General features: G+C 47.7%; 3 protein-coding genes across 3 annotated transcripts; 1 reads left to right on the forward strand and 2 right to left on the reverse strand.

Moving 5' to 3' along the window:
• Positions 1-274: 274 nt before the first annotated feature.
• Positions 275-10325, reverse strand: eif2a (eukaryotic translation initiation factor 2A). Its single transcript, XM_085429276.1, has 16 exons — positions 10237-10325; positions 8558-8627; positions 8396-8467; positions 8189-8307; positions 7095-7194; positions 6928-7010; positions 6774-6847; positions 6558-6702; positions 6364-6480; positions 6076-6232; positions 5667-5751; positions 2153-2485; positions 1957-2070; positions 1281-1394; positions 1099-1164; positions 275-920 (listed from the first exon to the last, which is right to left on the reverse strand). The coding sequence occupies exons 1-16, from the start codon at positions 10262-10264 to the stop codon at positions 855-857; spliced, it is 1743 nt and encodes a 580-aa protein (XP_085285402.1). The 5' UTR covers positions 10265-10325; the 3' UTR covers positions 275-854.
• A 1963-nt stretch (positions 10326-12288) lies between these two features.
• Positions 12289-14218, forward strand: serp1 (stress-associated endoplasmic reticulum protein 1). The gene is made up of 3 exons (XM_085429278.1): positions 12289-12500; positions 13046-13118; positions 13746-14218. Exons 1-3 carry the CDS (start codon positions 12417-12419, stop codon positions 13784-13786), a joined length of 198 nt encoding a protein of 65 aa, XP_085285404.1. The 5' UTR covers positions 12289-12416; the 3' UTR covers positions 13787-14218.
• A 2438-nt stretch (positions 14219-16656) lies between these two features.
• Positions 16657-23877, reverse strand: mmp23bb (matrix metallopeptidase 23bb). Its single transcript, XM_085429277.1, has 8 exons — positions 23506-23877; positions 21198-21310; positions 20085-20224; positions 19314-19481; positions 18752-18916; positions 18400-18510; positions 18192-18318; positions 16657-17641 (listed from the first exon to the last, which is right to left on the reverse strand). The coding sequence occupies exons 1-8, from the start codon at positions 23554-23556 to the stop codon at positions 17449-17451; spliced, it is 1068 nt and encodes a 355-aa protein (XP_085285403.1). The 5' UTR covers positions 23557-23877; the 3' UTR covers positions 16657-17448.
• Positions 23878-25729: the final 1852 nt, after the last annotated feature.

The following is a 25729-nucleotide window of genomic DNA, read 5'->3' on the forward strand; positions in this document are numbered from 1 at the left end:
CAGCGAGACACTGAGTGCTGCTTGAAAGAGAAGGTTGGTCACTTGCATAACACCGGTTCTCTGAACACCGAGTGAGATATCTCACCCAACTGCCCTACCTGCATGGGCAGAGGGCTGGGGATCCCCGTGTCCTTTGCAGTGATTGGACGGCCTCGCACAGACCAATCACAGGAAACGGAGGTGGTGGAGCTTCCGTGATTGTTCACACCAGAGGGCACTTCCCATACATAATGGACTCACTTTGCAGAGAACGGGGGTTACACAAATGACCAGATTTTTTGTTGAATTTATTAGAAATAACGGCTTTATTTTCTTTTTATTACCCATAAAAAATGGAACTGTGAGGCAGAGAGAAAAAGTGTATTATATTAGGGCAGCGACGAAGCTCGGCAGGTGTAGCCGAGTTTGTGTAAATGAATCCAATTAAAAGGACCCGACTCTGGGGCACCGGGTTGGCTCAGTGGGAGAGCAGGTGACCGTAGTCGCAGAACAGCAGGCCTGGGTTCGAGTCCGACTTACTTTGTTGTCTATCAGCACTCCCACGGCCAAAAACAAAAAAACTCTGGTGACAAATAAAAACAAAGGTTTCACTGCGACAAGAAGAACTGGTCTCATGCTCTGTTACACAGTTTATTACTGGACAACCTCCAGCTGAGACAGAGGAGCGCTCGCCGCTCGCAGCCACGGGCAGGGCGTGAACATAAGGAACAAACATCCACTCAGTCTAACCCTCTGGAGGCATGCCACACCTGTCAGATAAGCCCCGCCCCTCAACTAAAAACTCAATCACAGACGCCACCGTCCCTCTGTGCTCTGCAGGATGGGAGGCGTGGTCTGTAGCTCCCAGGGACCTCTTACTGTCCGATCTGCAGCTCCTGCAGCTCCTTCAGCAGCTGCTCCTCCTTCTGGATCTTCTCCACCTGCAGAGGAAAGGTTAAGCTCAGAGTTAGCGCCGCTGTGCTCGCAGCACCAAGATGTCAGCAACCGTTACCAGTCATCGTCTACAGCGTGATCACAGTTCCTCCAGACACCACCCAGGGCCCGCCGATGACTGCGGCGTTTGCCCCTCATGAGTGTCGGGTTGTCAACAAACATCACCTGGTTCTTCTGCAGGACCTTCCCCGATGCCTGCTGCTCCTTCAGCTCCTCGATGGCCTTCAGTTTCTGAAACGTACAAAAGTCACTGAGAGACTGACCAATCAGAGCACCACACACCACTGACCCCACCCCCAGGCTGAGATCCACCTGACTGACGTTCACAGAAATAAACCAGCCTTCACCTTCTTTAAGTTCTTGATCTTCTTTTCCACCTCTGGGTCACCGATGCTTGCCTCTGATTGGCTGTTACTGACAGCGGCGGGGTCAGTGGGAGGTTCTGGTTCTGGTTTCGCCTCCTGTTGAAATAATCAGATCAGTGACCGTGTTCACGTGACTGCCTCGAGCACCTTACAACATGGCAGAACCCGGAGTAAGAGGAATGCTGGCAGGCGGTGTGAGATCCAGGTGAGAGCAGACAAAGATCCTCCACACCTGAAACGAGGCTGAAATCATCAGTCAGGCTTTTCCTGTTTTTAGCAGATGAATATCAGCAGATCACATGATCACACGTCAGCTGATGATGAAGAAGCCTCTCAGCTTCTTCATCATCAGTCTGTCTGTCTCCTCATCATCCTCTGTGATGATGACACATGAATTTAATCAGACGCTGAATATCAGATGTTTCATGTAAACAAGTGTTTCACAGTAAAAGCCAAACTTTAGAGTGCTTTTAATTTGAAAAAGGCACAGCATGTGTAGTGTTTGTATAAACAGCTGATGCAGGAAGAGAGCAGGAGCAGGTGACCATTGCTTCTCCAGTGCAGACGTCGACGCCGTGCGAGCGACGGTGTGACGGCGTTCAGCTCGCCTGGATTTCAGCACCTGTGCTCACAGGTACGTCACACTTTCGAGTCTCACCTGCTTCGCTGCCTTCTTTGCTTCTCGTTTCCTCTGGTTCTTCAGAGCAGATTTAGAGAGACTCTTCTCTCCCGAAGCTCCGGGACGAAGGTCCTGAGGAGGCTCGTCCTCATGCTGACAGGAAAAGACAGGTGAGGTCAGGTTACCATAACGACGACTTCTGCCTAAATAAACCAGAAAGCCATCGTCATCTCACCAGTTTGGAGCTGGGCGTGGCGGGCAGGTGTCTCAGTGCGGGTGGCCGGTACGCCTGTGTGGGCGGGGCCTGTGTGGACCCCAGCTGGCTGGGCGCTGCCTGGTACTTGATTGGTCGCTTGGGGAAGCTGCCGTCGGGGAGCGACTGCCAGCGCACCTCCCACAGCTCCGAGCCGGCCGCCACGTCCCATTTCTGAAGCACGGAGCCGGTGTAGTGCCAGATCTTATAACCGTTACTGACCCGCAGCCGAGGAGAGCAGGTCGCCGTGACGATATGCTCACCATCGGGACACCAGGAGAAATGAGTGGCGTCTGGCGCCTGAGATTTGGACACCTTGGACGAGACAGGTGAGACTGGTGAAGCCAAACACGACAATGATGGAGTTTAAAGAGAAACCGATGGACAAGACGCCAACTCGTTCGATTAAATCACTGATTCTTCCTGTAAAGCTGCCTGTAACAGGACAGCTCAATGAGGGCTGGGTTTACAGTTCAATTCATTAAATCCTGAATGACTTTTACATATAAATGTATTTTATCAGAAACGTCAGAATCTCAGGTTAAAGCTCACAAAACTATTTCAGCAAACAGCTCAAACTAGGGCTGGGCCATATTATACCGTTCACGGTAATACCGGTATAATGTTAGGCAAAGATAGGAAAATGAAATATCGCGATAGAATATGAGTAAAACGCGCGTGCGCAGTGCCTTTGTTTTCATACGCACATGGCCGATTGTTGAGTGAAACAGATGAACCAGAATTGGTTTGTAAAAATGGTGCAACTTCCGTGATGTGGAACTGGTTTGGTGTTTGTCCGTCAGATACACAACAAAGCACATTTTTTTGCAGAACATGCAAGCGGCCGTCGTTATTGTCGTATTTGTCGGACTAAGATGCTCTTAAATCTGGGAGTAATCTGGGTCCTAAACTCCGTATACTTCAGGTCAAACAACACTGCAGCATCACTGAGAGTTAAAAACTGTCTAAATTCTTTCATCTTTAATAAAACGATCAGCATTGCTGCTTTACCAGGTGTAACTATGAAGTTTAACTTCCAGGCATCCATGAAAAAAAATGTATTACATTTAACGGAGTTAGAAGTTAGCAGGAAGCTAGCGGGAGTTAGCGCACTAGTTTCGCTAGTTAGCTAAGCATGATATAGCATGTTCTGACTGAGAGATTTCTGGAAAAATTCAAACGTACAGCTCTGCTATCACTTCCAACATAAATGAAGACAGGAAACTAAACAGCAGTGACGTTTGTAGGGTTACTGAAGTTGGGCTAGCTGGTATATAATGATGTGCTACGTGATCGCTAGCGACACAGCTATGTTAGCATAACATAAACAGTGAAGCTGGAGGACGAACACTAACACTTTTCCACTTATAAAAGTTAACGTGAAGGTTCTTCATGGTTAGAGACAAATGCAATCGCATGGCAGGATGCTGTAAACGGACCAAACTTCAGTCAGGAGAACAACTGAGATAATCCATCCACAATACGAGGTTAGTCATTAATATACTGCAACAACATGGGAATAGCTCAGCTGCCAGAGAATTCAACATTAATGAATCAATGGTACAGAAGTGGAGGAAGCAAGAAGAATGAGTTTAATAAAGTTTGATTTATCTGACTGCTTTGTTTCGCTTAATGTGCCTTATAATCCCGTGCACCTTATGGTCCGAAAAATACGTACTGCACACTGCAGTTTAATGTTGCAAAGCAGCTCTTTTTAACTTCAGTGGATATTATACATGGTTATGCTCAGGACATGTCAGCCCATTTCTACTGGAAATGCCTTTTGGTTAAACTTTCAGCAAGGAATTTGCATTTGCACTGTTACATTTTTATAAAGCTTTAGTGTACATAAAACCAGCTTCTTGTTTAAGTGAAAATAAATGGAAGGTTGTCTTTTTGCACTAGTAATGTTGTGGAGTTGTATTTTGTCTCGCATCAATTATATCGTCGGTTATATCGTTATCGCAAATTTTCAAATATATATCGTGATAAATATTTTTGGCCATATCGCCCTGCTCTAGCTCAAACAATTAAAGAGCAGGTAAAAACGTGGAAACAGAGCGTGGATCGTCCACAGACGCCGTCGGCGCTGAGAGTCGACGGCTCACAGATCCTGAAGCTGCAGGTTTCGTCACTCTGACCAACACTGACTGAACCAGCAGCAAAAGAAGATCAAACTGCGCTTCACGTTTGATAACCATGCTCATGAGCTCCCTCTGACTTTGGCTGCTGTACTTCCTGCACAGCTCTCTCTCTCTCAGCACTCAGAGACCAGTTTACCATCAAATCTCTGCTTCCTGCATTATTCTCTGTTTATTAGCCACCAGTCTGCTGCTGTGTTCAGTGCTGTCGGCCTCTGACAGCAAAGCCTCGTCTCTGCTGTTCAAACTGAACGAATGGAAACAAATGACTGCTCAGCTGTGTCTGTAATCAAACCTCATCAGGTCATGTTCACATGTTGATTCATGGTTTGCTTCAGTTTTTGATCGACTGCAGAATATTTTTAAGGTTTTCTGCTATAAAAAGCCAGAACAGGAAAACCTGCTTCATGTTTCTCTGTTGGATCCTCAGTTACTTTTAAATTTCCAAGGTTTAGAGGGTTCTTTGGACAGCACACATCTAAATGATCAGAATTATATTATTTCTGACAGTCTGAGTCAAAAATGAGCTGAATTGAATCAGTGATGATACGAGCTGTAAATAAGAGCATCGCTTTGACATGTGATAACAGAAACACACAAACGTGACGGAAAATGCGTACGAAACAATAAAACTGTGTAATGATACAGTTACAATAAAAAAAGCTTCAGTAACAGTCAAATCAGACTGAACACCATCCACAACCACAGATGGAGCGGCTTGATCAAAGAGCCGGGACCAAAGAGCCGGGACCAAAGAGCCGGGACCAAAGAGCCCGGATCAAAGAGCCGGGACCAAAGAGCCGGGACCAAAGAGCCGGGATCAAACAGCCGGGATCAAACAGCCGGGACCAAAGAGCCGGGACCAAAGAGCCGGGACCAAAGAGCCGGGATCAAACAGCCGGGATCAAACAGCCGGGACCAAAGAGCCGGGACCAAAGAGCCGGGACCAAAGAGCCGGGACCAAACAGCCGGGACCAAACAGCCGGGACCAAACAGCCGGGATCAAACAGCCGGGACCAAACAGCCGGGACCAAACAGCCGGGACCAAACAGCCGGGATCAAACAGGTCTCTTTTACATGTTTGGTGTTCTTGGTTTGAGGCTCCACCATCGGGGCAGGGGTCAGAGCTTTGTGACCTGGCCTGGTGTCCCTCAGGGCTCCAGTCAGCGCCCCCTATGACTATCGTGTGAGCCGACAGCGTGTTGCTGAAGAATGAAACTCACGCTGGGCGTGTGCTTCAGCACTAACCGCATGGCGCTGTGACGCTCACAGGAAGTGAAACACCGCTGAAGGTCCATTTACCTGTTGCTTTTCGACCCACCCCCACCCTCCCTCCGCAGGTGTTTTTCCCTCACCTGTTTGTAGTTCTTCACATCCCAGACCTCCATCTGACCTCGCAGGTTACCGAAGCCGGCCAGGATCAGGATGTGGCCCTGAGGGCTACAGACAGGGAGACAGACAACATCCAGCAGTTTAAGGTTTGACATCCAGCCTGATTTCCCCTCACAGTTAAAAGCTACCAATCAGGTGCAGCCTCTCACAGGAAGCATCCCATCCTACTGACTACACTAGGTCAGCAGGTTTGGTAGCCGTTACCCACCGAGGAGCCAACCACGTTTTCTGCTGCGGTGATACGACGCTTTTCCATCACGTACCGACCTCCTCCTGAAGACGCCGTATGGCTGAGCCCCCGTCACGGTGGCATCATTAACAGACGTGACCAAAGAGGCGACAACACGCCGTCGAGCACAGGCGGATTCTCACCTGTAGTACGCTGCATTTCGCGGTCCGGTCCCAAAGTCGTAGACGGGGTCACATTTGAGGTTGAAGACGGTGGCTTTGGCCGGCATGAAGCCATACACCACGCAGAACTCTGTGGAGCTTGGACTCCACGCCACGTCGTAGATTGGGCCGTTCTTCGCTGTTTCAAAGCGATAAAGAAAAGTCGTTACACAAACATTTTCCTGTCGCTATCGCCATATTTTACCCCTCAGGTGACCAGCGCTGGCGCTGCAGCGAGAAGCTAAACTGGGAAGTAAAAGGAGGATTTACACAGCTGGACCAGCGCCGTCTCTCCGTTAACGCCGAGGTAATGCAGCGTCTGCTCTCCATAGTACGACGCGCCAGTTTTATCCACTTCAGTACTCGCCGTCACCAGCACGGCCGAGGCTGCGGGAAAGACAGGCGGGTTAAAGTCAGCGCTCACAGGGGTCACGGTTCTAGCTGTCGGGACTCGGGACACCTACCTTTCTTGTTCCACTGCATCATCACTCGGTCAGCCTTGAAGAAGCTCTTGTTGGCGAGTGCAGCAGTCGGCCCTCCAAACGCCGGGTACTGATACAGGCGGACGAACGAAGGAGCTCCTTTGCTGCCCGGAACGTAGACGGCGACCTGACGGGGACAGACGGTGGGTGGGACCATGTTCAGGTAGAATGAACTATGCTGCTGGACGCTCCGCTCACCTTGCTGGGCTGACCTCCAGGCGACAGCGCAAAGTCGGACACCTTCTGCATGTGGAGCTTGTTGGCGATGGAGTCTGGGAAAAACGATGGCGCAGACATCAGCTGCTGGTTTCACAGCGACAGAGCCGCTGGCTACCGCTGCACGTGTCCTTACCAAAGTCGTTGTCCTCATAGAAGTGCAGCTCGTTGTTGACGATCCTCACGCAGATCTTCTCGTCTTCAGACCAGCTGGGACACCTGCAGACCACCACAGACATCAACACTGACAGGCAACAACCAATCAGTCGATCAATCAATCAGTCAGGGTGCGTCAGGACTCACCACGACTCGACCTTCTTCTGATAGAGGGCTTTGATGAGTCGTCCGCTGCGCAGCTCCCACAGCTGGAGGTTGGCTTCCCCCTGAGGACTGTCCTGAGTCTCTGCAGCGTCACAGAGTCAACTTTGTTTAAACAGCACCGTTCACACCAGCACGACACACCGAACACACTGAAACACGCCAATCAGCAGAAAAACTGACAATTTAGATTCAGACACAGCAGCTTTCCTCCTTAAAAACCGTTATCTGCAGCAGGCCACACCCCCACACAAACTAAAGCCACGTGCCGCTGACACCTGAAAGGGTCAGTGTGGGTTTAGCCCACACAGGAAATGTCCCTTTCCACCAGACTCCATTCACAAAAACAGTCATTTAACCTCAGAAAGTCTTTACCTGTGAATTTTTCTTACATAAAAAAGTAAAAACAGCTCCACCAGGTGTGCAGACAGCCCTCACCTGTAAACGCCTACAGAACTCACTTTCTTTGTTTGGATAAAATTAAACATGCCATGCTGCAGGAGAGAGGCTCCGTGCAGACACAGGCACACCTGCCTGCACAGGGGAACAAAAAGGAGTATCTGCGCAACCGGTCTAGTGTCACTGTCTCTGCGACTGAGCGTGAACTCCGAGTGCAGAGGAGAGTCTGCAAACAGCTGAGAAATGTTTATGTCACATGACATCAGTCTACCTGTCTGGGTGTAGAACGTAGGTGTCAAACTCTGGCCCGCGGGCCAAATTTGGCCCACAGCCTAATTACATTTGGCCCGCGAAGCCATACCAAATTATTATCAGAGCTGGCCTACTGGTATTATACAGCTAATATATATATTGTTTAGTATCAAGCTTTGCTTGTTCCATATTCAGTTTTTCAGCAAAACCTGTTTGAGTCCATAAGAAAAGATTCATTCTTATATCTGGAGGAATAAATATATTTCAATAAATATTAACGTTAGCCCGCGACTTTGTTCCAGTTTTGAATTTTGGCCCACTGTGTGTTTGAGTTTGACACCCCTGATGTAGAAGGACTCGTGACCTCATGTGAACTTGTTTTATCTCTAATCTCTCTACGGACGTGAAACTCCCTCTTCTTCTCTTACTCGTGTACAGTTGCCAGGTAACCAGGATGTTGTTGAGTGGAGAAAATTCCAGCAGGGCTGTCTTCGGGAGGTCAAAGGTCGACACCACAGCGCCATCTGAGGGGTTCACGATGGAGACACTGATGTACAGGCAGACAGAGGGTTAGAGGTCAGAGGTCAGACAGGGTGCAAGACAGATGTTACTCACAGGGATGGAGAAGCTCCTACTTTTGTCCGTTACACCAACCAAAGAGTGTCCCGTCTGTGCTGAAGGTCACACATCTGCTGGGCCGGCAGTCCCTGCCACACACACGCACACACACACACACTGTAAACAAACAAACTGTGTCCGTGTGTGTTGGTGACAGGGTGCGTAGGGGGCAGGGTTACCTCTGGAAAGCTGCATGTGGCTCACAGTGGGGGGGGCCTCGGAGCAGAGACGTGCCATCGGATCCTCGCACTGAAACACAAACACACCAGAAGTATGTGGACGGCTCACTGACGCGTCTGTGACTCCTGAGCACTGACGTTAGCTCAGCGCTGTGAGGGACGGTCTCACCGTCGTCAATGCTCTCCAATATTTTTGAACTTTTTTTAGTTGTTCATTCCTACAATGTTTATCCTTAAGACCTCAAATGTAAAACTGATTTTCATCGGAGCTTTTATTTTATTTAACTGTCATTTGAATGTAAACATTTTAAGTTCTTTCTTTACGTTCGCTGGATTGTAGTCATACTGTTAGGAGTCAACATGTCTTCGTGTTTACGGAGCTTCTGAGAATCTGTGAGACTGAAATTAAATTACAAATTATTCTTGCACCTGTTACTGTGAACAGGTCAGATTAAAGCGGCTCGCTCCTTCAGCGGTGAGATGCTGTTGAAAACAGATGCTTTACATCAGGGGTGTCCAACTCCAGGCCTTGGGGGCGTGTCCTGCAGGTTTTAGATGTGTCAGCTGATTAAAGTGGCTAAATGACGTCCTCGCCATGTGTTGAGGTTCTCCAGAGGCCTGGTAACGAACTAATCATGTGATTCAGGTGTGCTGACCCAGGGTGAGAACCTGCCAACACCGGCCCCGAGGCCTGGAGTTGCACACCCCTTTGGTTGCAGCACGGTGGTTAGCACTGTTGCCGCACAGCAAGAAGGTCCTGAGTTCAATTCCATCATCAGGCCGGGGTCTTTCTGTGTGGAGTTTGCATGTTCTCCCCGTGTTTGCGTGGGTTCCCCCCAGGTACTCTGGCTTCCTCCCACCGTCCAAAGACATGCAGCTTGTGGGGACAGGTTAATTGGAAAAATCCAAATTGCCACTAGGTGTGAATGTGCGAGTGAATGAGAGTGCGAATGGTTGTCTGTCCCTGCGTGTTGGCCCTGCGACAGACTGGCGACCTGTCCAGGGTGGACCCCGCCTCTCGCCCTATGACAGCTGGGATAGGCTCCAGCGCCCCCCGCGACCCTGAAAAGGATAAGCGGAAGCGAATGGATAGATGGGTTGCGACCATTGGTCTCAGATATCAACGCAGTTTGGAATAAACCGAAGAGTAAAAGAGGCCCTGAAAGAGCTCCATTTAAAAATCCCTTAATGTAACGTAATCCCGATTGAACCAAAACAGTGTCACGTGAGTTTACAGCAAACGCGGCGTTTGAAGCGCACAGCATCGCCTCGCACATCGGCTCTAACACAGACCCTAACGTAGCTGCTGCTCTGCTGTTGTTAAGCTCTTTGTACCCGAAACCTCACTGACGTGAAACAGAAAACAGCGTGGTAAAATTCAACCAGCTCAGTTTTATTAACGGAAACACACACGGGCGTTATTTTACAGCCGAATCAACCCAAAGACTCCACCGATTTAAAAACATACAACACTTTCATTGCGAGCGCACGTGACTTTGTTATATTCGCACAAATTAATATTTTATCCGATTCCTCACTGGGTTTGGCGGGCTGCTGGCTCTACCTAACAGCGCGGAGGCTTACGCTGGTCGTGGCGGATGTGTCTTTGTGTCGTTGTCCGTGGGTTTTAAAAAGACAGACATTTTTATATAAATCAAAATAAACAAAAATGTACCCACCTGCCAGCAACGGGACGGGGGGCGCCATGTTTATTGTGCCGGAAGAAGAAAACAGCACCCCGGAAATGCTTCAGACCACCGAGAGGTGGGTCTATCAGCGCCACGTCAGCAGACAGTCAGTGACACGTCGTTAAAAACTGAAAAGAAGACGCTTACTTTATCATTTATTAACATGTAATTAACTATTCTCTGATAATCGCGAGCTTATAAGATCAGCCACGTTCAACAATTATCATTAAATATCATTTCTTTTTGATGTAAATTTGAGGTCAAAGTTGCATCAAAAATGTCGGAAACTGACTAAAAGGGATTCCGCTTTTGCTTTCAAAATAAAAGGCATCTGAAAGCGAAGGAAGGGTAGGAAAAATGAAGGACCTCAGTCGAAAGGTTTTATTTAAATCAGCTTTATAAAAACAACAGTTTAAACAGTAACACTGAAATGGCAGGTGGTGAGGGTGGGTAGATGCGTTTCCAACAGCATCACCATCAACACAGGAGCACCTCAGGGATGTGTCCTCTCGCCACTGCTCTACTCCCTCTACACTTCAGACTGTGTGGCCACCCATGGCTCCAACACCATTGTGAAGTTTGCTGACGACACAGTGGTGCTGGGTGCCATCTCCAACAACGATGAGGCGGCCTACATGGATGAAGTGAAGAATCTGGCATCGTGGTGCCAGGACAACCACCTCCAGCTGAACGTCAGCAAGACCAAGGAGCTGGTGGTGGACTTCAGAAGGGGTCAGCACAGAGACTACAAGCCCATTATCATCAATGGAGCTCCAGTGGAGAGGGTGCAGTCCTTCAAGTATCTTGGTGTCCACATCTCCTCAGACCTGACATGGGCTGCCCACATTCAGGTCCAGACCAAAAAGGCTAGGCAGCGCCTGTATCACCTACGACAACTGAGGAAGTTCAGGGTCTCTCCAAAGATCCTCAGGATTTTCTATACAGGCGCTGTGGAGAGCATCCTCACACAGAACATGACATCGTGGTTTGGGAACAGCTGTGTGAAGGACCAAAAAGCTCTCCAGAGAGTGATCCGTACAGCAGAACGCTGCTGCAGGATTGCTCTCCCCCCGCTTCAGGACACCTACACCAGGAGATGCCGGACTAGAGCAGATACTGAAGGACCCGTCCCATCCTGGCAACAAACTGTTCCAACTTCTGCAATCTGGTAGAAGGTTCCGCATCTTCCGGGCAAGGACAGAGAGACTCAAGAGGAGCTTCTATCCCCAAGCCATCCGTGCCCTAAACACACACACCCGCCCTCTCACATCATCTATAATTGACTGAGACAGGACTCTTCCAGACACTAAACCAAGGCACAATGTACATTTCAATTCCTTTAATTTTAAATATGTTGATATTGTCTATCCTGTAAAATAGTCAGATATCTATTCATATTAATGTACAGAATTCACCTGCTTGCTGCTACTACTGCACATTCACCCAGTGTATATACTATTACCCCCCCCCCCCCCTTTGCACATGTCGAGGAGCGTGTCAGGCTACATTTCACTGTGTGTTATACTTGTATAACTATGCATGTGACAAATAAAGAACCTTGAACCTTGAACCTTGATAAATCCACAGTGGAGAGGGGAACTTTTTCAAACACACATTTTATCAGAATTTTCACTGAGTCTGTAATTGTTTTATATGATTGTAAATAAATAAATTGTATGGCTATTAAAAAGATAAAGATGAAAAAATGTGAACCTTTCCTTTTGACTGGTTGCAAGTCATTAAAGAAAACTGATAATAAACAATTCAACCTGTTTTATACTTTATAAATTACAGCCTTCAAATTAAGTAACAATAAAGGATTCAAAATAAAAGCTAACAGATATTACATCACAAGTTATTACGACACAGAAAGGATATAAACTTGATTTAAACATGATAAAAATGGAACCACGTCCTCTTGAACGGCAGACCACAACTGGCTTTAATTTTGAAAGGTCCTGCAGGAAATCATGTTTGCGCAGTAAGGCACTTTCCATGGAGTGTGGGCGTGACCAGCACGAAAGGGGGCGGGACATCAGGTTTTTGAGTACGTCGACAAACAAGAGTCGGTCCCAGTGCGTGAAACAGCGGAGCGACGAGCGCGAGGACGAAACGACGACAAACAAACAAACAAACAAACAAACAAACAAACAAACAACAGCGACGACAAGATGGTGGCCAAACAGAGGATCCGCATGGCGAACGAGAAACACAGCAAGAACATCACGCAGAGAGGAAACGTGGCCAAGACCACGGTGAGTAAAACCGTCATCATCATCGTCAGGGCGAAGAGCGCGAGCCGAAACTGATCGATAAACGATCAGAAACCGATCGATCGCGTGAGGATCCGTCGTCAGGTCCAGTCAGGCCAACTTCAGGAGCACTTCAGCTCCCCTATAGACAGGCTGTAACAGATGTGTTTAAAAACAGGAAAGGTCAAAGGTCAAAGATGATTGTTTTAAAGGTGAGACGCTTTAAAAGTGTCTCTACAGGAGAGTAAAGCGCAGGTATTGATCACAGGTGATCGAGTTTAGAGCCAATGTGACTCAGAAGTCTGAGAATTCCAGAGAAACGGGCTGTCCGTGAAGGCAGCGCACTTGGAGCTGGTCCCAGCAGGCCTGGGAGAAAGGTGGGGTACACCTGGACAGGTGTCAGGTCTAGTTTTAGTCACAATCAGAGTCAAACCCACAACCTTCCTGCAGCGAGGCGACCGTGATAACCGCTGCTCCACCCAATCCTCAATAAACACAGATCGGGATGAGCGTGATGGGCTGATCAATAAATTGTGTGTGTGTTTCAGAGGAGCCTGACTGATGACAAAGGTGTGGGGCCGTGGCTGCTCGCCCTCTTCATCTTCGTCGTCTGTGGATCAGGTGAGTCCTCCTCTTCTTCTTCGGTCATAAAGGTCTGCTTCACGCTGACGGCTCGTTCATTGTGTGTTATAAACGTGTCCTTTGATTTTCTGGTTTATGAAAGATTTAAATAACTGTTGCCTAAAGAGCTGGAAATGGGTGGGGCCTGTCCCTGTGATGTCATGGCACGCCGTGCTGCTGTGACCTTTAATTGATGACGAGCACCTGGTGCTTCAGGTGTGTTTGATCAGGGTGATCTGAGCACGCTCAGACGTGATCACAGAGGTCGTGTCAGGTTATCTTTAATGGAAACTACTTTTAAAAAATATATTTAAAATAATATAAAATCAAAGGGAGAAAAATGCTTTAAAAAGTTCTGAAAATGTCATAAATATTTAAATAAACTGAATATTTTAACTTTAGGGCAAAAAAATCGCATTAATACTAAAAATAAGTTTGTTTTTTGAATAAAAATGTAAACAAACCCTTTAAATAATATCAAAATGATGAAGAATCACATTTTCCACGTGAAATCGTTTTTCACATAACTCGAGTGGTGTGAATAAAATCACCAGTGATTATTTTATTCTGAACGGATTAAAGACAAACGTGAAACGCAGTAACGCTGATGCCTCGTCTGTCCCGCAGCCATCTTCCAGATCATCCAGAGCATCAGGATGGGCATGTAGAGTGATGTCATCGACGGCGGCGGGGCCACGGAGGCGCGGCGAACGCCAGCACCATCAGAACACCGTGTTGGCGCCCCAACCCGACGAAAACATTCCTGAACTCTGACCACCGTCACCTGAGCAGACCAACCCCCTGCCCCCCTCTCAAACAAACCCCGCCCCCTGACACCAGCCTGTTATCTGTTGATTTAACCTGTCGCCACCCGCTGTCCTTCTCACAGTGTTCATGTTTCACTCTGTGCCTTTCTGTGTTTACCTGAGCTTTGGCCCCGCCCCCCTGCGGGGCCAGCTGCAGACCAAAGTGATGGTGGCGTCTGGACATGAAGGTCTTTTGAATCAGAAGGTAGTGAGGAGCTCACAGGTGAGCCTGCACCGTGTGCAGCTGCACCTGAACATTCCCGATCACTCAATAAAGTTCACTTTGAATACGGAGCGCCGTGTGTGTGTCGTGTCTAAGCCCCGCCTTTCCTCGCTCACCAAGTCAAAGCTGTCGGCACGATCGTCTCTAATCAGTCATCAGACCTGAGACGGCGACTCCGTCAGAGTCAGACGTCTGTATCTGTGAGTGTAATCAGATTACACTCACTGTGCCTTACTGTAGAGTCCCTGATTACATCACAGCGATCAGTCGGCGGTCACTGGTGGGTGTGACGGTGTCACAGTCGCAAAGACGATAAAACTATTTGCAAACTATTTACAGTGTAATCAGATTACATTTAACCTCACAGGTGGAGAGTCAGTCGCTGAGTGATGTCACAGATTTCAAATCAAAGGTACCGTTAGGATTCACGCTCTGTGACGAGGACCGGCAGCTGTTCCTCTGAAGTCTGTGATGATGTCATGAACTGACTGATCAGCTGATCAGTGTTGAAGCTGCTTCCTGGATCAAGGCCTGTGCTGACCTCTGACCTCTTACTGTGCTGTTACTGTGACCAATCAGATCTGAGCAGCTTTGGCTAAGTTGGTTCATCCTCCAGGGGGCGCTGCAGGGTTAGAGCTAGGGTAACCCTAACCCTCACTTTAGGACCAGGAGTAAAGGTCGTTGAAAGGGGAGGAGACATGCTGCTTCCAAACAGAGCGCCAGAGGGAGTGTACGCCCAGGGCGCCAAACAGGCTAGGACCGCCACTGCACCCGATGGATTAATAAAGTTTTATGTAATCTAATCTAATAACTTTGATCTCAGCCAAACCGATTTACTCACGAACAGACCTCCCTCTGGGCTTCTCTGCTTGGGCTGCTGCCCCCACGACCCGGCCCCGGATAAGCGGAGGAAAATGGATGGACGATGACATTTTTAAGTGACTTATGTATCATGTTTAACCTTTTCCAAATATGTGACGTCTTGATAAACCGAGCAGATATTTGAAGTTTACACAGAAACATTCTCGCCTGAAAATATCTTAAACGTTTATTTTGTGACCCAGAAAGATTAGTAAGAGTAATATTAAAACTGAGCAGCTGCCACCATTGTTGGAAACACTATGAATGCTGGGAACGCGGGCCACGAAGGATACACCGGACCCATCCTTCAAATCTGGAGAACAGGAGGACCCGTTTGGAGGAGTCTACAAATTTGGACAGCCTTTGCTGCGTCGCTGTAATCGGCCTCAGGACGATGCAGCCTATGAATTTGGACATCGCAGGTGGCAGCAGGGAGCTGCTGCAGTGTCCCTGTTGGCCCACCAGGTGGTGCTGTGTGAGTGTGAACCATGTTTTCAGGCCTCATTGATCAGCGTAAACAAACAGCTGATCAGTCAATAATCTGCAGTCTGGACTTTTGAACATTTCAAACGTATTTTTACATAATTACATGAAAATAATAAAATGTTTCCATTTATTAAATACGATATAGAAACAACAACAACATGAATACACACATAAGACTGTGTGTGTGTGTGTGTGTGTGTGTGTGTGTGTGTGTGTGTGTGTCAAACTGGTTATGTACACTTTTGTCCTGAGCTGGTCTTCACTGTGAATACTTGTTTTTCATAGATTTTATTATAAATATTATTTTGTATCTTTTTACACTAAATGTAAATGTACACAAGTTGAGTCTGTTCATCTGGATGGTTTCAGTGGGAGAAACGTTTCGTCATCATCAGCTGACGTCTTCAGTCTCAGCTGACTGCAGGTTCCAACCTTATAAACAGGACATTTGTACAATGACTGAAACCAGCAGCACTGAAGGAACAAAGGGCTGGGAGGTCACCTTCATCATAATTATGCAAATTCTCATGACCATTGATCAACAACCACTGATCAATAACCACGAGTCCCATTCACAGAGAGTTGGGGAATGGCTGCAATCACAGCAAGTAAGATGGCGACAGATGAACCCTTAGGCCCCTCCTCCATTCAGAGATGGTCTTTGCCTTTCACGTAAATGGAAGCCACTCGCATCACTTAGTAAATGTGTTTTAATGCTGTCATTTCTTGTTTTTAGTTTACTTCCTGTTTGGCTCTCGCAGCTCTTGCTGATTTGTTTGTTTATTATTGATAATTGTGTAAAAATCAAAAATATCACAAAACAAATCTTTCATTTACTTTTAAAATATTAATATTTCAGATGTTTATTTTGTTTTATTTATTAGTTGTAGTTATTTATTTTATAATATTTAACTTGAGATTGTTAAACTTTATTTGTTTTTGATTTTTAAAATGATTTTGTCGGTTTGTTTGTGTCTGCAGGGTGAGCGACCCACGCTAACCCTGCAGACACTCTTTGTTCTCAGGCCTTTGTTTCCACAGACATCAGTGTCTCTCTCACACACACGCACACACACACATTCATCATCCAACCCATTTCTTTAAAGTCTGACCTGTTTTCATCTGAATATTTGGAGCACCCTCCCCCTCCCTCCCCCCAAAGAGAGCATGGACGACCTGAGAGCGTCTCAAACCTGCGTTCTCTCTAACGGCCACCAGGGGGCTCCACCTCTGAGAACTCGTACCTCGTACGAGCTGCGTCCAGCAGGAGAACATTTACTAAAATGTTTCTGTTTATTTCTGTAATTTGTCAACAAAACAACAAACAAATTTCACACATTAAGGACAGAAAGAGGACACCACCAGTTTACTGGGTGAAGGACTCACACCTGTCATAGTGCCCATCACTCGCATTCAGAGCGCTGCCATGCTGTTTGTGAGGCGGGATTAGTCTGAACTGTGAATCATGCAAAGCTGCTCTACGTCAGTCCAGCACTCAAATCGTGGCGGTGAGGACGGGCCGGCGGGGGAAACAGGAAGTGCACAAAGATGTGAAACAGCTTCCCCATGATGGAGGACAGAGGAACAGCGTCTGACAGGACACAAGTCTAAGCAAAGGTCAAAGGGCAAAGAGGGATTACATGACTGTCGTTGCTAAGTAATTAACTCAACCGCTGCAACTAAAGTGGGCGGGGTCAAACGCCACAGTTCCTACAGGCTACAGAAATATTCTCACGTAGATGAGCAGCAGGCTGCTTATCACCAAAACGCCATCCAGTCAGCTCAGTCACCACTTTACACATTGTGATGTCATTCGCAGTCATGAGGATGGGGCGCCGTGACATCACAGAGCTGCCAATGGTTCGTTGTTCTTTAATGTTTAAAGTCCCTTGAAGTCAGGAAAAAAGTCCACAGACGCCATGCTTCCTGTCAGGTCACTTCCTGTCTGTCGTCTTCAGCTGTTGGATGCCTGCTCCGGCTTCAGTCTGATAGCCCAGGAGTTTGCAGAGACGATGTCGCCGCGGCGATGGACGCGGCAGGTGTAAACGCCTTCGTTGAACTCGTTGGCGACGATGCGCAAGTCTCGGTCCTTCATGACGATGTACCCTGGAATGGATGAGAGGATCTGCTCGCCATCTTTGTACCAGCTGCAGGAAAACCACAGACACCACAGACCTTTAAGCTTTCAGCTCCGCCCACAATCATTCAAACAGCTGTACAGAAAATGACCACAAGCCCGGCTCGTTAACTGTGACTCGTCCTGGCTCCTGAAACTCTCCGAGAAAGATTTTAACCTTGACGAGCTGTGTCCATGACCAGTGACGCCGCAGCATTAGCTTCAAAACATGAACAAGGAAAGTTTGAAGCCTAATCTTGAAAGTAGAGATAGTGTCTGTCTCCCGAATCCAAACTGGAAGCTGGTTCCACAGAAGAGGGGCCTGAAAACTGAAGGCTCAGTTATTGTAAATTTTATCAGGAAATGATCAGACAGGAAACTCTGTTACATGTTCAGTTTCTATGCCACATGTTAAAACAAGATCTAGAGTGTGATTAAAGTGGTGGGTGGGTTCTTTTACATGTTGACAGAAGCCAGTTGAGTCTAATAACAGATTAAATGCCATGTTGAGGCTGTCATTCTTAGCATCTACATGTTAAAATCACCCACAATAATGATTACGCCAGCATTGATGAGCTGACCTGATTTTGGGGGGTGAGCGGGTGCTTTTGGTCCCACAGCGGAAACCCACCACCTTTCCCCGAGGAACCATCTTGATCTTCGTGTTGGCTGCCGGCGGTGTTGCTGTAGTGACCACCTCCAGAGGCTCTGCAGTGGGAACAGGATGGAGACGGGCAATGAGCGTCGTGCGGGCTTCTGTGAGGGTGTCAGAGGTCAGAGGGGCCTCACCGTAGCAGAAATCACAGCGCTGAGGACAGTTCTTCTTCATGAACGTCTTCCTTCGCTCGCAGAAGCCGAGCCGAGCCCACGGGTCGCAGACTCGCTTCTTATCCAGACAACCTGCAGAGCGATAGACGTGTCCAGTCACTTAAACACAACAAACACACGTCACATGATGCAGCGGCGTGTTTCCGCCTGTCTGCATCAGGGGATGTTTATTTCTGATCGGTCAGAGCAGTTTCCCCTCAGTCCACCTTAAATATCTCAAATGCATAAATGTGCTGTTTCCCAGCTTTGCAGCGAACAGCTGTAAACCTGACTGAAGCAGGACGAGCTCGTTTCCGGCCGCGCTGGGGTTTACCGTAGAGTCTCTGGATGCCCCACACGTCGTCCTGGGCGATGTTCCTCTGTCCGGTGTAGGTGGCGTTGGGATGCATCAGAGCCTGAGGGTCTCTGGAGTGCCACAAACCCAGAGCGTGGCCGATCTCGTGTGCCGCCACCTGGACCAGGTCGTTCAGCCAGACTCCTGCAGGAGGAGATTTTTACATCCAATCATTATCATCCTCAGAGCGCCGGCTGCAGGATGGTAATGACGTGTTCTCAGAGGAGCGTCACTCCTGCTGCAGCCTCCTACAAACAGACCACGCCCACCACACTCGCACAATGATCTCTGAGGTTTCTGCTGTGCTCTTCCTGTCTGTCATGTTTCAGGAGTTTGTTTAGATTTTTATCATTTAAGAAGCATTGAGGAATAAATCCTGTCACAATACCAGCGCTGCTGTTTATAACACACACACATGTTATAAACTCAAAAAGTGAGGAACACCTAAAACAACATTTGTGCTGTTTCTTTCATCTCTCAGACTACGGTGGCCTTCTAGGAACACACTAAACACACACAGAACCATCCTACGTGCTCCAACCTTGTTTCCAGCTGAAGCGCGACTTCCCGAGGATCCAGAACTCGTGGTTGTCAAAGTGAATTTCTCCCCGTGGTGGCAGGAAGGCGTGCGCCAGCTCGCCGTTCAGCCCATCGAAACACGGGTGGAGAGGAGACCACCAGCAGTCCGTGTGGTTGAAGGTGTAGAAACCTGGGAATAGGAAACTGAAGTGGAACATCTCAGAGGACGAAAGCAGAGCTCCTCATCCTGCAGACGTGTTCGTGTCCTTTCATGAGGACGACCTACTGAACGCACTTCTTTAATTACCACCAGCAACATGTAGCTGCAGCCTTCACCAGCAGGGGGCAGAGTTTTACTCTTACCGCCGCTTCGTCCAGAACCTTCAGCTTGTCCAGCCCACTAGTAAAGGTTCGGCTGACTCACTACGCCATCTTGTGGTACAAACTGGTATAACATGAAACAACAGCCTGTCTCCATTTTAATATCAGCTGATATCTGTTCAACACAACATCGATGCCGTCTCTCCACCTTCTGTTGATACTTTGGTTGGTTTTTCTAAGGTTTGAATCACTTTGAACACAGGCAGTTACAATTACGAGGCAATTTTTTAATGATATGGACTAATCTTGTATTAAAATAAAGTACCTGTGACCTGTTTAGTGCCAGGGTTAGGGCTCTAATCCATCACTTTAAGCAGAAGTTGGCCCTTTTCAAATGAAGTCTCCCACACAGAGAGAGGTGCGTGTTAACCTGACCCTGTGGGTCCACAGCCAGTTAAACGTTCAGTCCTACCGATGGTGATGTCAGCGGTAGCGTTGCCGTCAGTAACCTCGGTGAAGGTCAGCGGAGACACGTCACTCCACTTTGTGAAGGCGATGCCGATGGCCTTCCTGGTGTCCTCCACATTCAGGGTGTTGGGGAACTTGATGATCCTGAGATGGAAGAGACAGACAGATAACTGGACTCTGATTGGTCCTCAGAGAATGATGCTCCGCCTCCTCTGATTTCAGTTGTGTGATTGGTATAGAAATACAATGGGAGGGCAATCAGTGAGGTAGGTACTCATCAGCATGGAATCAGGAAACAAACGAGCCAATCACGATGCTGCGCCATTCGCTTTCTTCATCGTCATCTATGAACGTTTTTCAGTCGTTAACAAAAAAAACCCCAAAAAAAACTGGTTGTCAAAGAAAGGACAAAATGTTGTTCCAGTCACCCGGGCTCCGCCTGCTACTACAGGCCCTTTACCTGCATGGAAGGAGCCAGAATGAAAATAACCACCCAAATAACTGCCTGCAGGCGTTACAGCGAAGGGTCCTGAGTGTCAAGATTGTTTCTAGACTTTGACCTGAGGCTGCTGCTCCTGCTGCCGACGATGAGGAGGAGGAGGAAGGGTTGGTTCCTGCGCTGTTTATTGGTTAGACTCTCGGACACCAGAGATTATTCTCTGCCTTGTGGTTTATATTCTGCTCTTTATTTTTGACTTGTATAAATTGGAGGCCGAACACGAGGCTCTGTGTGAGGGTCACTTTCTCTGTTCAGGCTCCTGCTGGGTGACATCCTGAATCACTGTAGATATGACAGCCAGCAGGCCCTCAGTATTAGCTTGAATTTCAGGCTCCAAATGTTTACCTTCATAATTAAATATTCTACACGTAGAATGTGCTTTAATACAAGCTGTGGCAGAGGTCCAACCAATAAACGCTGAAATGCAGCAAAATAATAGAAAGACGCAGAATTAGACGATGACGACATTAAATCTTTAACTTACACATGATCTTAGAGGACGATTAGAGAAACAGAGCATTTTGAAGTTCCTGACCTTGTAAAAGCACACGTGATGACCTCAGAGCTTCACTGAATGAATTACAGGATGTTACTAAGTCTGCACAGGTGTTTCTCTACCTGTACGTGATGTTATGGTGAGTCCACTTGTGTCCTAGAGGGTTGATGGCATAGCGTTTGCTTCTTGCTGCTCGGTCCCCGAACACCTCCATTGATCTGCTGCTGTCAGACATCTGAAACACAGCAAACATGCAGAGTTAATAACCAATCAGCTTCCTTAAAATCAGTTGCAGTGCCTCTAGCGTCCAGCAGAGGCAGCACTGAGTCAGTCCTCATAGACTCCCGTTTTTAAACTTTACAGCAGAATTAAACACGTTTACAGCCAGATACACAAACTGTTTGGTCTCTGTGGATACGCGACGTCTGGACCGTGTTTGTGCTGTTGGGGCCTTTGTAATGACATCATCTGACCAATAATATGTCTGCTGTGAGGTCACTGTACTAACAGAGCGTCCACAAGGCTGAGCTCTGGGTTTAATGCGGCAAACTGGAGGATTTTGATTGTATAGTACTGAGCCCTAACTGGCCCGTGTCTGTGGATGCAGACCAGCTCATGACTCAGCCATGCTGGCTTTGCTGGCTGAGGCTGTTTTATCGAGCACGGCGAGCTCCGTCTGGAGGTTTTCTGTTATTGATGATTTGACACCACCTGTAGTTTCAGGAGGTCATAGGTCACATGAATGACTGGTTTTACCAAAGTCAGGAGCTGATGCAGCTGCAGCGTTTTGGCCTAGCAATAACTTCCTGACCTCTGTGATTTCCTGTGACTATTTCAAAATAAAAGCTCAAGTCTCAGCAGCCGTGCATGATACGCTGTTCAAACAGAAACAGAAATACTGCAGCGCTCTAATGAAACAGGAGACTCTGGAAGGCTCTGTGCACAGATGTGGACAGATGTGGCAGTAGGGTGATTCCATACAGATGTGAAACACTTCCTTCTTTGTCTCTTTCATGTGTGGCTTTGATGTGCTTTGATTTCCCCCCTCCCCACGTTTCTGTCAGCCACATGTGAACTCGGCTGAACCTCCTTTGCCTCCACGTTTCACTCGCTAGAAAGTCTGCTCACACATCTGAGCGCTCAGACAGAAAGGACCCCACAGGCTCCACCCAGCGCCCCTTGCTATGTGGACACCACCTACAGGTTCTGCTTTGGCGCTGTTCATTCACACGTTTATGCTCTGCTCCCAGCAGCTGTTTGCTGTTACTGCAGGAAACTTGCAGAGCGCCATCTGGTGGACAGACTGTGCAACACCAACACTCCAAGCCTGGCTGAATGGTGTTTCTCCTGTTATCAGTGCTGACACTGACAGATCAGCTCACAGATAACATCAGCAGCCTCACGTTTGTGACACCGAACAGCAAAAGTTGAATATTTGATCTGTTTCTGATCTGGATCGACTGAAGGAACCAAAACTGTGATAACGACGGGTGAGTTCAGACTGACAGCAGACTGCAGGTGATGCTAACACCCCGGGGACCTGAGTGTGACTGAGGAAACAAACCTAAGACCTGCCTGGAGTCCGTTTCACAGGAATCGTCAGACTTACAGAGTTTGATCAGATTTCAGACAGTGTGAACGTTTCTACACTGAGTCTGAGACACGAAGCAGTAAACATTTTAATTAGCAGTGCAGGACTGTGTGAGGTCACCTCTATGCTCTGCAGGCTTTTAAAGGCTCATTCTAAATATTCAAACCAAACCAGTCAGCTATTTCATGGAAAATCATCTCAGCAAAGTCAACTTAAGATGTTTAAAGAATCATTCCAAAAGTTTTAATGAGCACAAAGAAATGGCAGAACCACAGAGACCACAAAACGTCTGCAAACGTCTTCAGAGAGCTTTGTGGAAAACAGACTCAGACCACATCACAAAGAGACGCAGCGAATAAAAAGATTACAGCGCAGACACACTCTCATCACGTTTCAATTTTGTTTCCTGACTTTAAATAGAAGAAAATCTTGTAAAACCGTTTCACAGATTTACGTTTCAGTGACTTTTCAGACCCAGAAATCAGCTCCCCACCCACTCTCACAAAAGCTGCAAACTGATGTTGGAGTCAGTTGCTGTCTGACCTTCAGGGTCCCTCAGCTGAGAGCCAATCACGTGACTCCAATCACGTGTTTTTTTTTAGTTTGATGTGTGAAAGAGTAAAAAACGCTCAGATTCATCTTCAGTTTATCGTCAGAGAGAAAGAAAAGCGCAAAATCATCTGAACTCAGAAACTTCATCATTTCTAAGTCTGAGCGAATAAGAGCCGGCTCCAGCGCCAGGGTGAAGAGGAGGAGGGTTATGACCTGTGTCTGACCTCGGGCTGACTGCGCGCTCTTTGTTCTCTACCAGTTTGTCTGAAGTCGGTCCCGACACTGACCTTCATCATCACCATCATCATCAGCAGCAGCAGCAGCTGAACGGGGTCCATGGCGAGTCTCGGACCGCGTGCCCGTCAATATATCAGTCAAACAATCGATCGGTGAGCGCGTGCGTCATCCCACGGAGTTTCCAGGCGCGCAGATTTACGCACGCACACTCCGCGGAGCTAAAAGTCGCGCAAGCTCCACTTCAGGCAGAAAATCAAAAAGCGGGAAAGATCCGAACCCCGGAGACCCGATCCGACCCGCTCCGTGCGCGTGCTCAGCGTGGTCCGGGACCCGTGGGAGGAACGCGCTCCGCTGGGGAACAAACTGAGTGAAGTTCCCGGAGTGTCCGCTCGCTGCTGCAGCGGGGCTGGTCCGGAGGGGCGGGGTCAGGTGAGGAGAACAGTTTAACCCTTTCCCACCGGAACCACAGTTCTGTTTAAGCACTGAGCTCACTCAGCGGATAAACAAACCAGACCCGCTCCCGGTGTTTCCCTCTGGGGCCTCAAGGGCTCCAGACTGCAGGTTGGGCCACCCTGAGGTGTTTTCCCAGCAGCAGCGGTCCAGATGTGCAGCAGTTGTTTCGTCTCTGCTAAGAACATCTGTCCAAACACTCAACAGCTTCCTGTGAGGGAGACACGAAAACAGCAAAAACCAAAAATCGTTTACAAACTGAGAAATACTAACAAAACAGACCTGTAGACCTAAAAATACACACATCAAAAACTCCTTACAAATACTGCACTACTAGTACTACACACACACACACAAAGGTCCTGCGATTGAACAGGTTGAACTCGCTGCAGGTTTCTATCCGTTTATGACTTTACAGAAATAATTAAGAGAAAAAACATGATGTGGGAGGATTCAGAAGAGAAACCTGCGATAAAACTCAACAACGTGTGGAGTTCCCCAAGGCTCCGTCATCGGTCCTCTGATGCTGATGGTCTGGCTTTATTGATCTGCTTCATGCCATCTTTTGATGGGCCTTACATGTTTAGACTTTCAGTTTGGGGTTGAGGAGCATCCACAGTTAGCTGCTTATTCACACAGCAGCGATGGAAACATCCAGTCACGTTTTCTGTTGAGACTTGTGCTCTGAATGTGGTTGTGACCTTTTTTACACACCCACAGTCATTAATATTAAAGTATTGATTAATGTGGCTGAAGCAACAGAAAGACAAAGCCCTGCTGATGGATTAATTCTGGATGTCTTATTGCCTAAATTAATCTGGGAGGGGTGAATTAATCACTCCTTGCAGCCCCCTCAATACCCCCCCCCCCCGGCCCGGCTTGCATTGTTGTCTTGTTTATCTCTCCGCCCACACTTGGCGTCTCTGTCCAGCTCGCGGTCACCTTCACTCTGACAAAGTGCCTGCAGAGGCATCTTTAGAGGAGCTCATCATATGGTGCATGTTAAGCAGCTCATTAACACTGCATTGTGAGCTGAATGAGGTTTGAATGTTGGCAGCTGAGCGGCCTGGCAGATTCCCATCATGCACTAAGAAGAAGGACTCATCCAGGCTGGAGAAACTGATCAGGAGGGCTAGCTCTGTGGTCGGCATGAAGCTGGACACTCTGGTGACAGTGGCAGAGAAAAGGACATTAAAGAAACTGATGGACATTATGGACAATGCTGGGCATCCTCTGCACACAGCCATTAACAACCAGAAGAGTCTGTTCAGTGACAGGTTGCTTCTCCCCAAGACAAGAACTAACAGACTTAAAAACTCCTTTGTCCCACACGCCATCAGACTGTTTAACTCCTCCCTGGAGGGGAGAGGGAGGGGAAACAGGAGGACAAAGTAGGGGGGAACAACTAAGCTGTAGTGCCTCTTCACCTCACTGTGCAATACCTTGTGCAATACTTTTGTAAATAGTCAACGGTGCAATAGACTCAATACTTGAAATGTGCAATTCACTTGTATTTTTATTCCTATTTATTCTATTTATCCCCTTTGTATATTTTATTTATATTGTCTCTGTATTTATATATATATATATATGTGTGTGTGTGTGTGTGTGTGTGTGTGTGTGTGTGTGTGTGTGTGTGTGTGTGTGTGTGTCTGTGTGTGTGTGTATATATATATAACAATTCTGTAACTGTAACTTCGGTCGGTGCTGTGCTTTTTGGAAGTCGAATTTCCCAGAGGAACCCACCCGAGGGATTAATAAAGTTCTATCTTATCTTATCTACAACACTGCTGTGACCTCACACCCACTCACTCTGTGCTGGCA

Source organism: Rhamphochromis longiceps, linkage group LG14 (assembly GCF_057381845.1).
Source record: "Rhamphochromis longiceps isolate RC_006_pf linkage group LG14, R_longiceps_female_GT1.1, whole genome shotgun sequence".
Taxonomy (NCBI): domain Eukaryota; kingdom Metazoa; phylum Chordata; class Actinopteri; order Cichliformes; family Cichlidae; genus Rhamphochromis; species Rhamphochromis longiceps.

Bases quoted from the DNA above. Each gene is read 5' to 3' on its own strand.
- serp1 (XM_085429278.1), top strand. From the start codon at position 12,417: ATGGTGGCCAAACAGAGGATCCGCATGGCGAACGAGAAACACAGCAAG. The intron at 12,501-13,045 runs GTGAGTAAAACC...TGTGTGTTTCAG, and splicing joins GAAACGTGGCCAAGACCACG to AGGAGCCTGACTGATGACAA. The intron at 13,119-13,745 runs GTGAGTCCTCCT...TCTGTCCCGCAG, and splicing joins CTTCGTCGTCTGTGGATCAG to CCATCTTCCAGATCATCCAG.
- eif2a (XM_085429276.1), bottom strand. From the start codon at position 10,264: ATGGCGCCCCCCGTCCCGTTGCTGGCAG. The intron at 7,011-7,094 runs GTGAGTCCTGAC...GGTGGTCTGCAG, and splicing joins CAGAAGAAGGTCGAGTCGTG to GTGTCCCAGCTGGTCTGAAG. The intron at 1,165-1,280 runs GTGAAGGCTGGT...TGTACGTTTCAG, and splicing joins AGATCAAGAACTTAAAGAAG to AAACTGAAGGCCATCGAGGA.
- mmp23bb (XM_085429277.1), bottom strand. From the start codon at position 23,556: ATGGACCCCGTTCAGCTGCTGCTGCTGCTGATGATGATGGTGATGATG. The intron at 18,917-19,313 runs GTTGGAGCACGT...CTCCTCCTGCAG, and splicing joins GCGCTTCAGCTGGAAACAAG to GAGTCTGGCTGAACGACCTG. The intron at 18,319-18,399 runs GTGAGGCCCCTC...TTCCCACTGCAG, and splicing joins GCGCTGTGATTTCTGCTACG to AGCCTCTGGAGGTGGTCACT.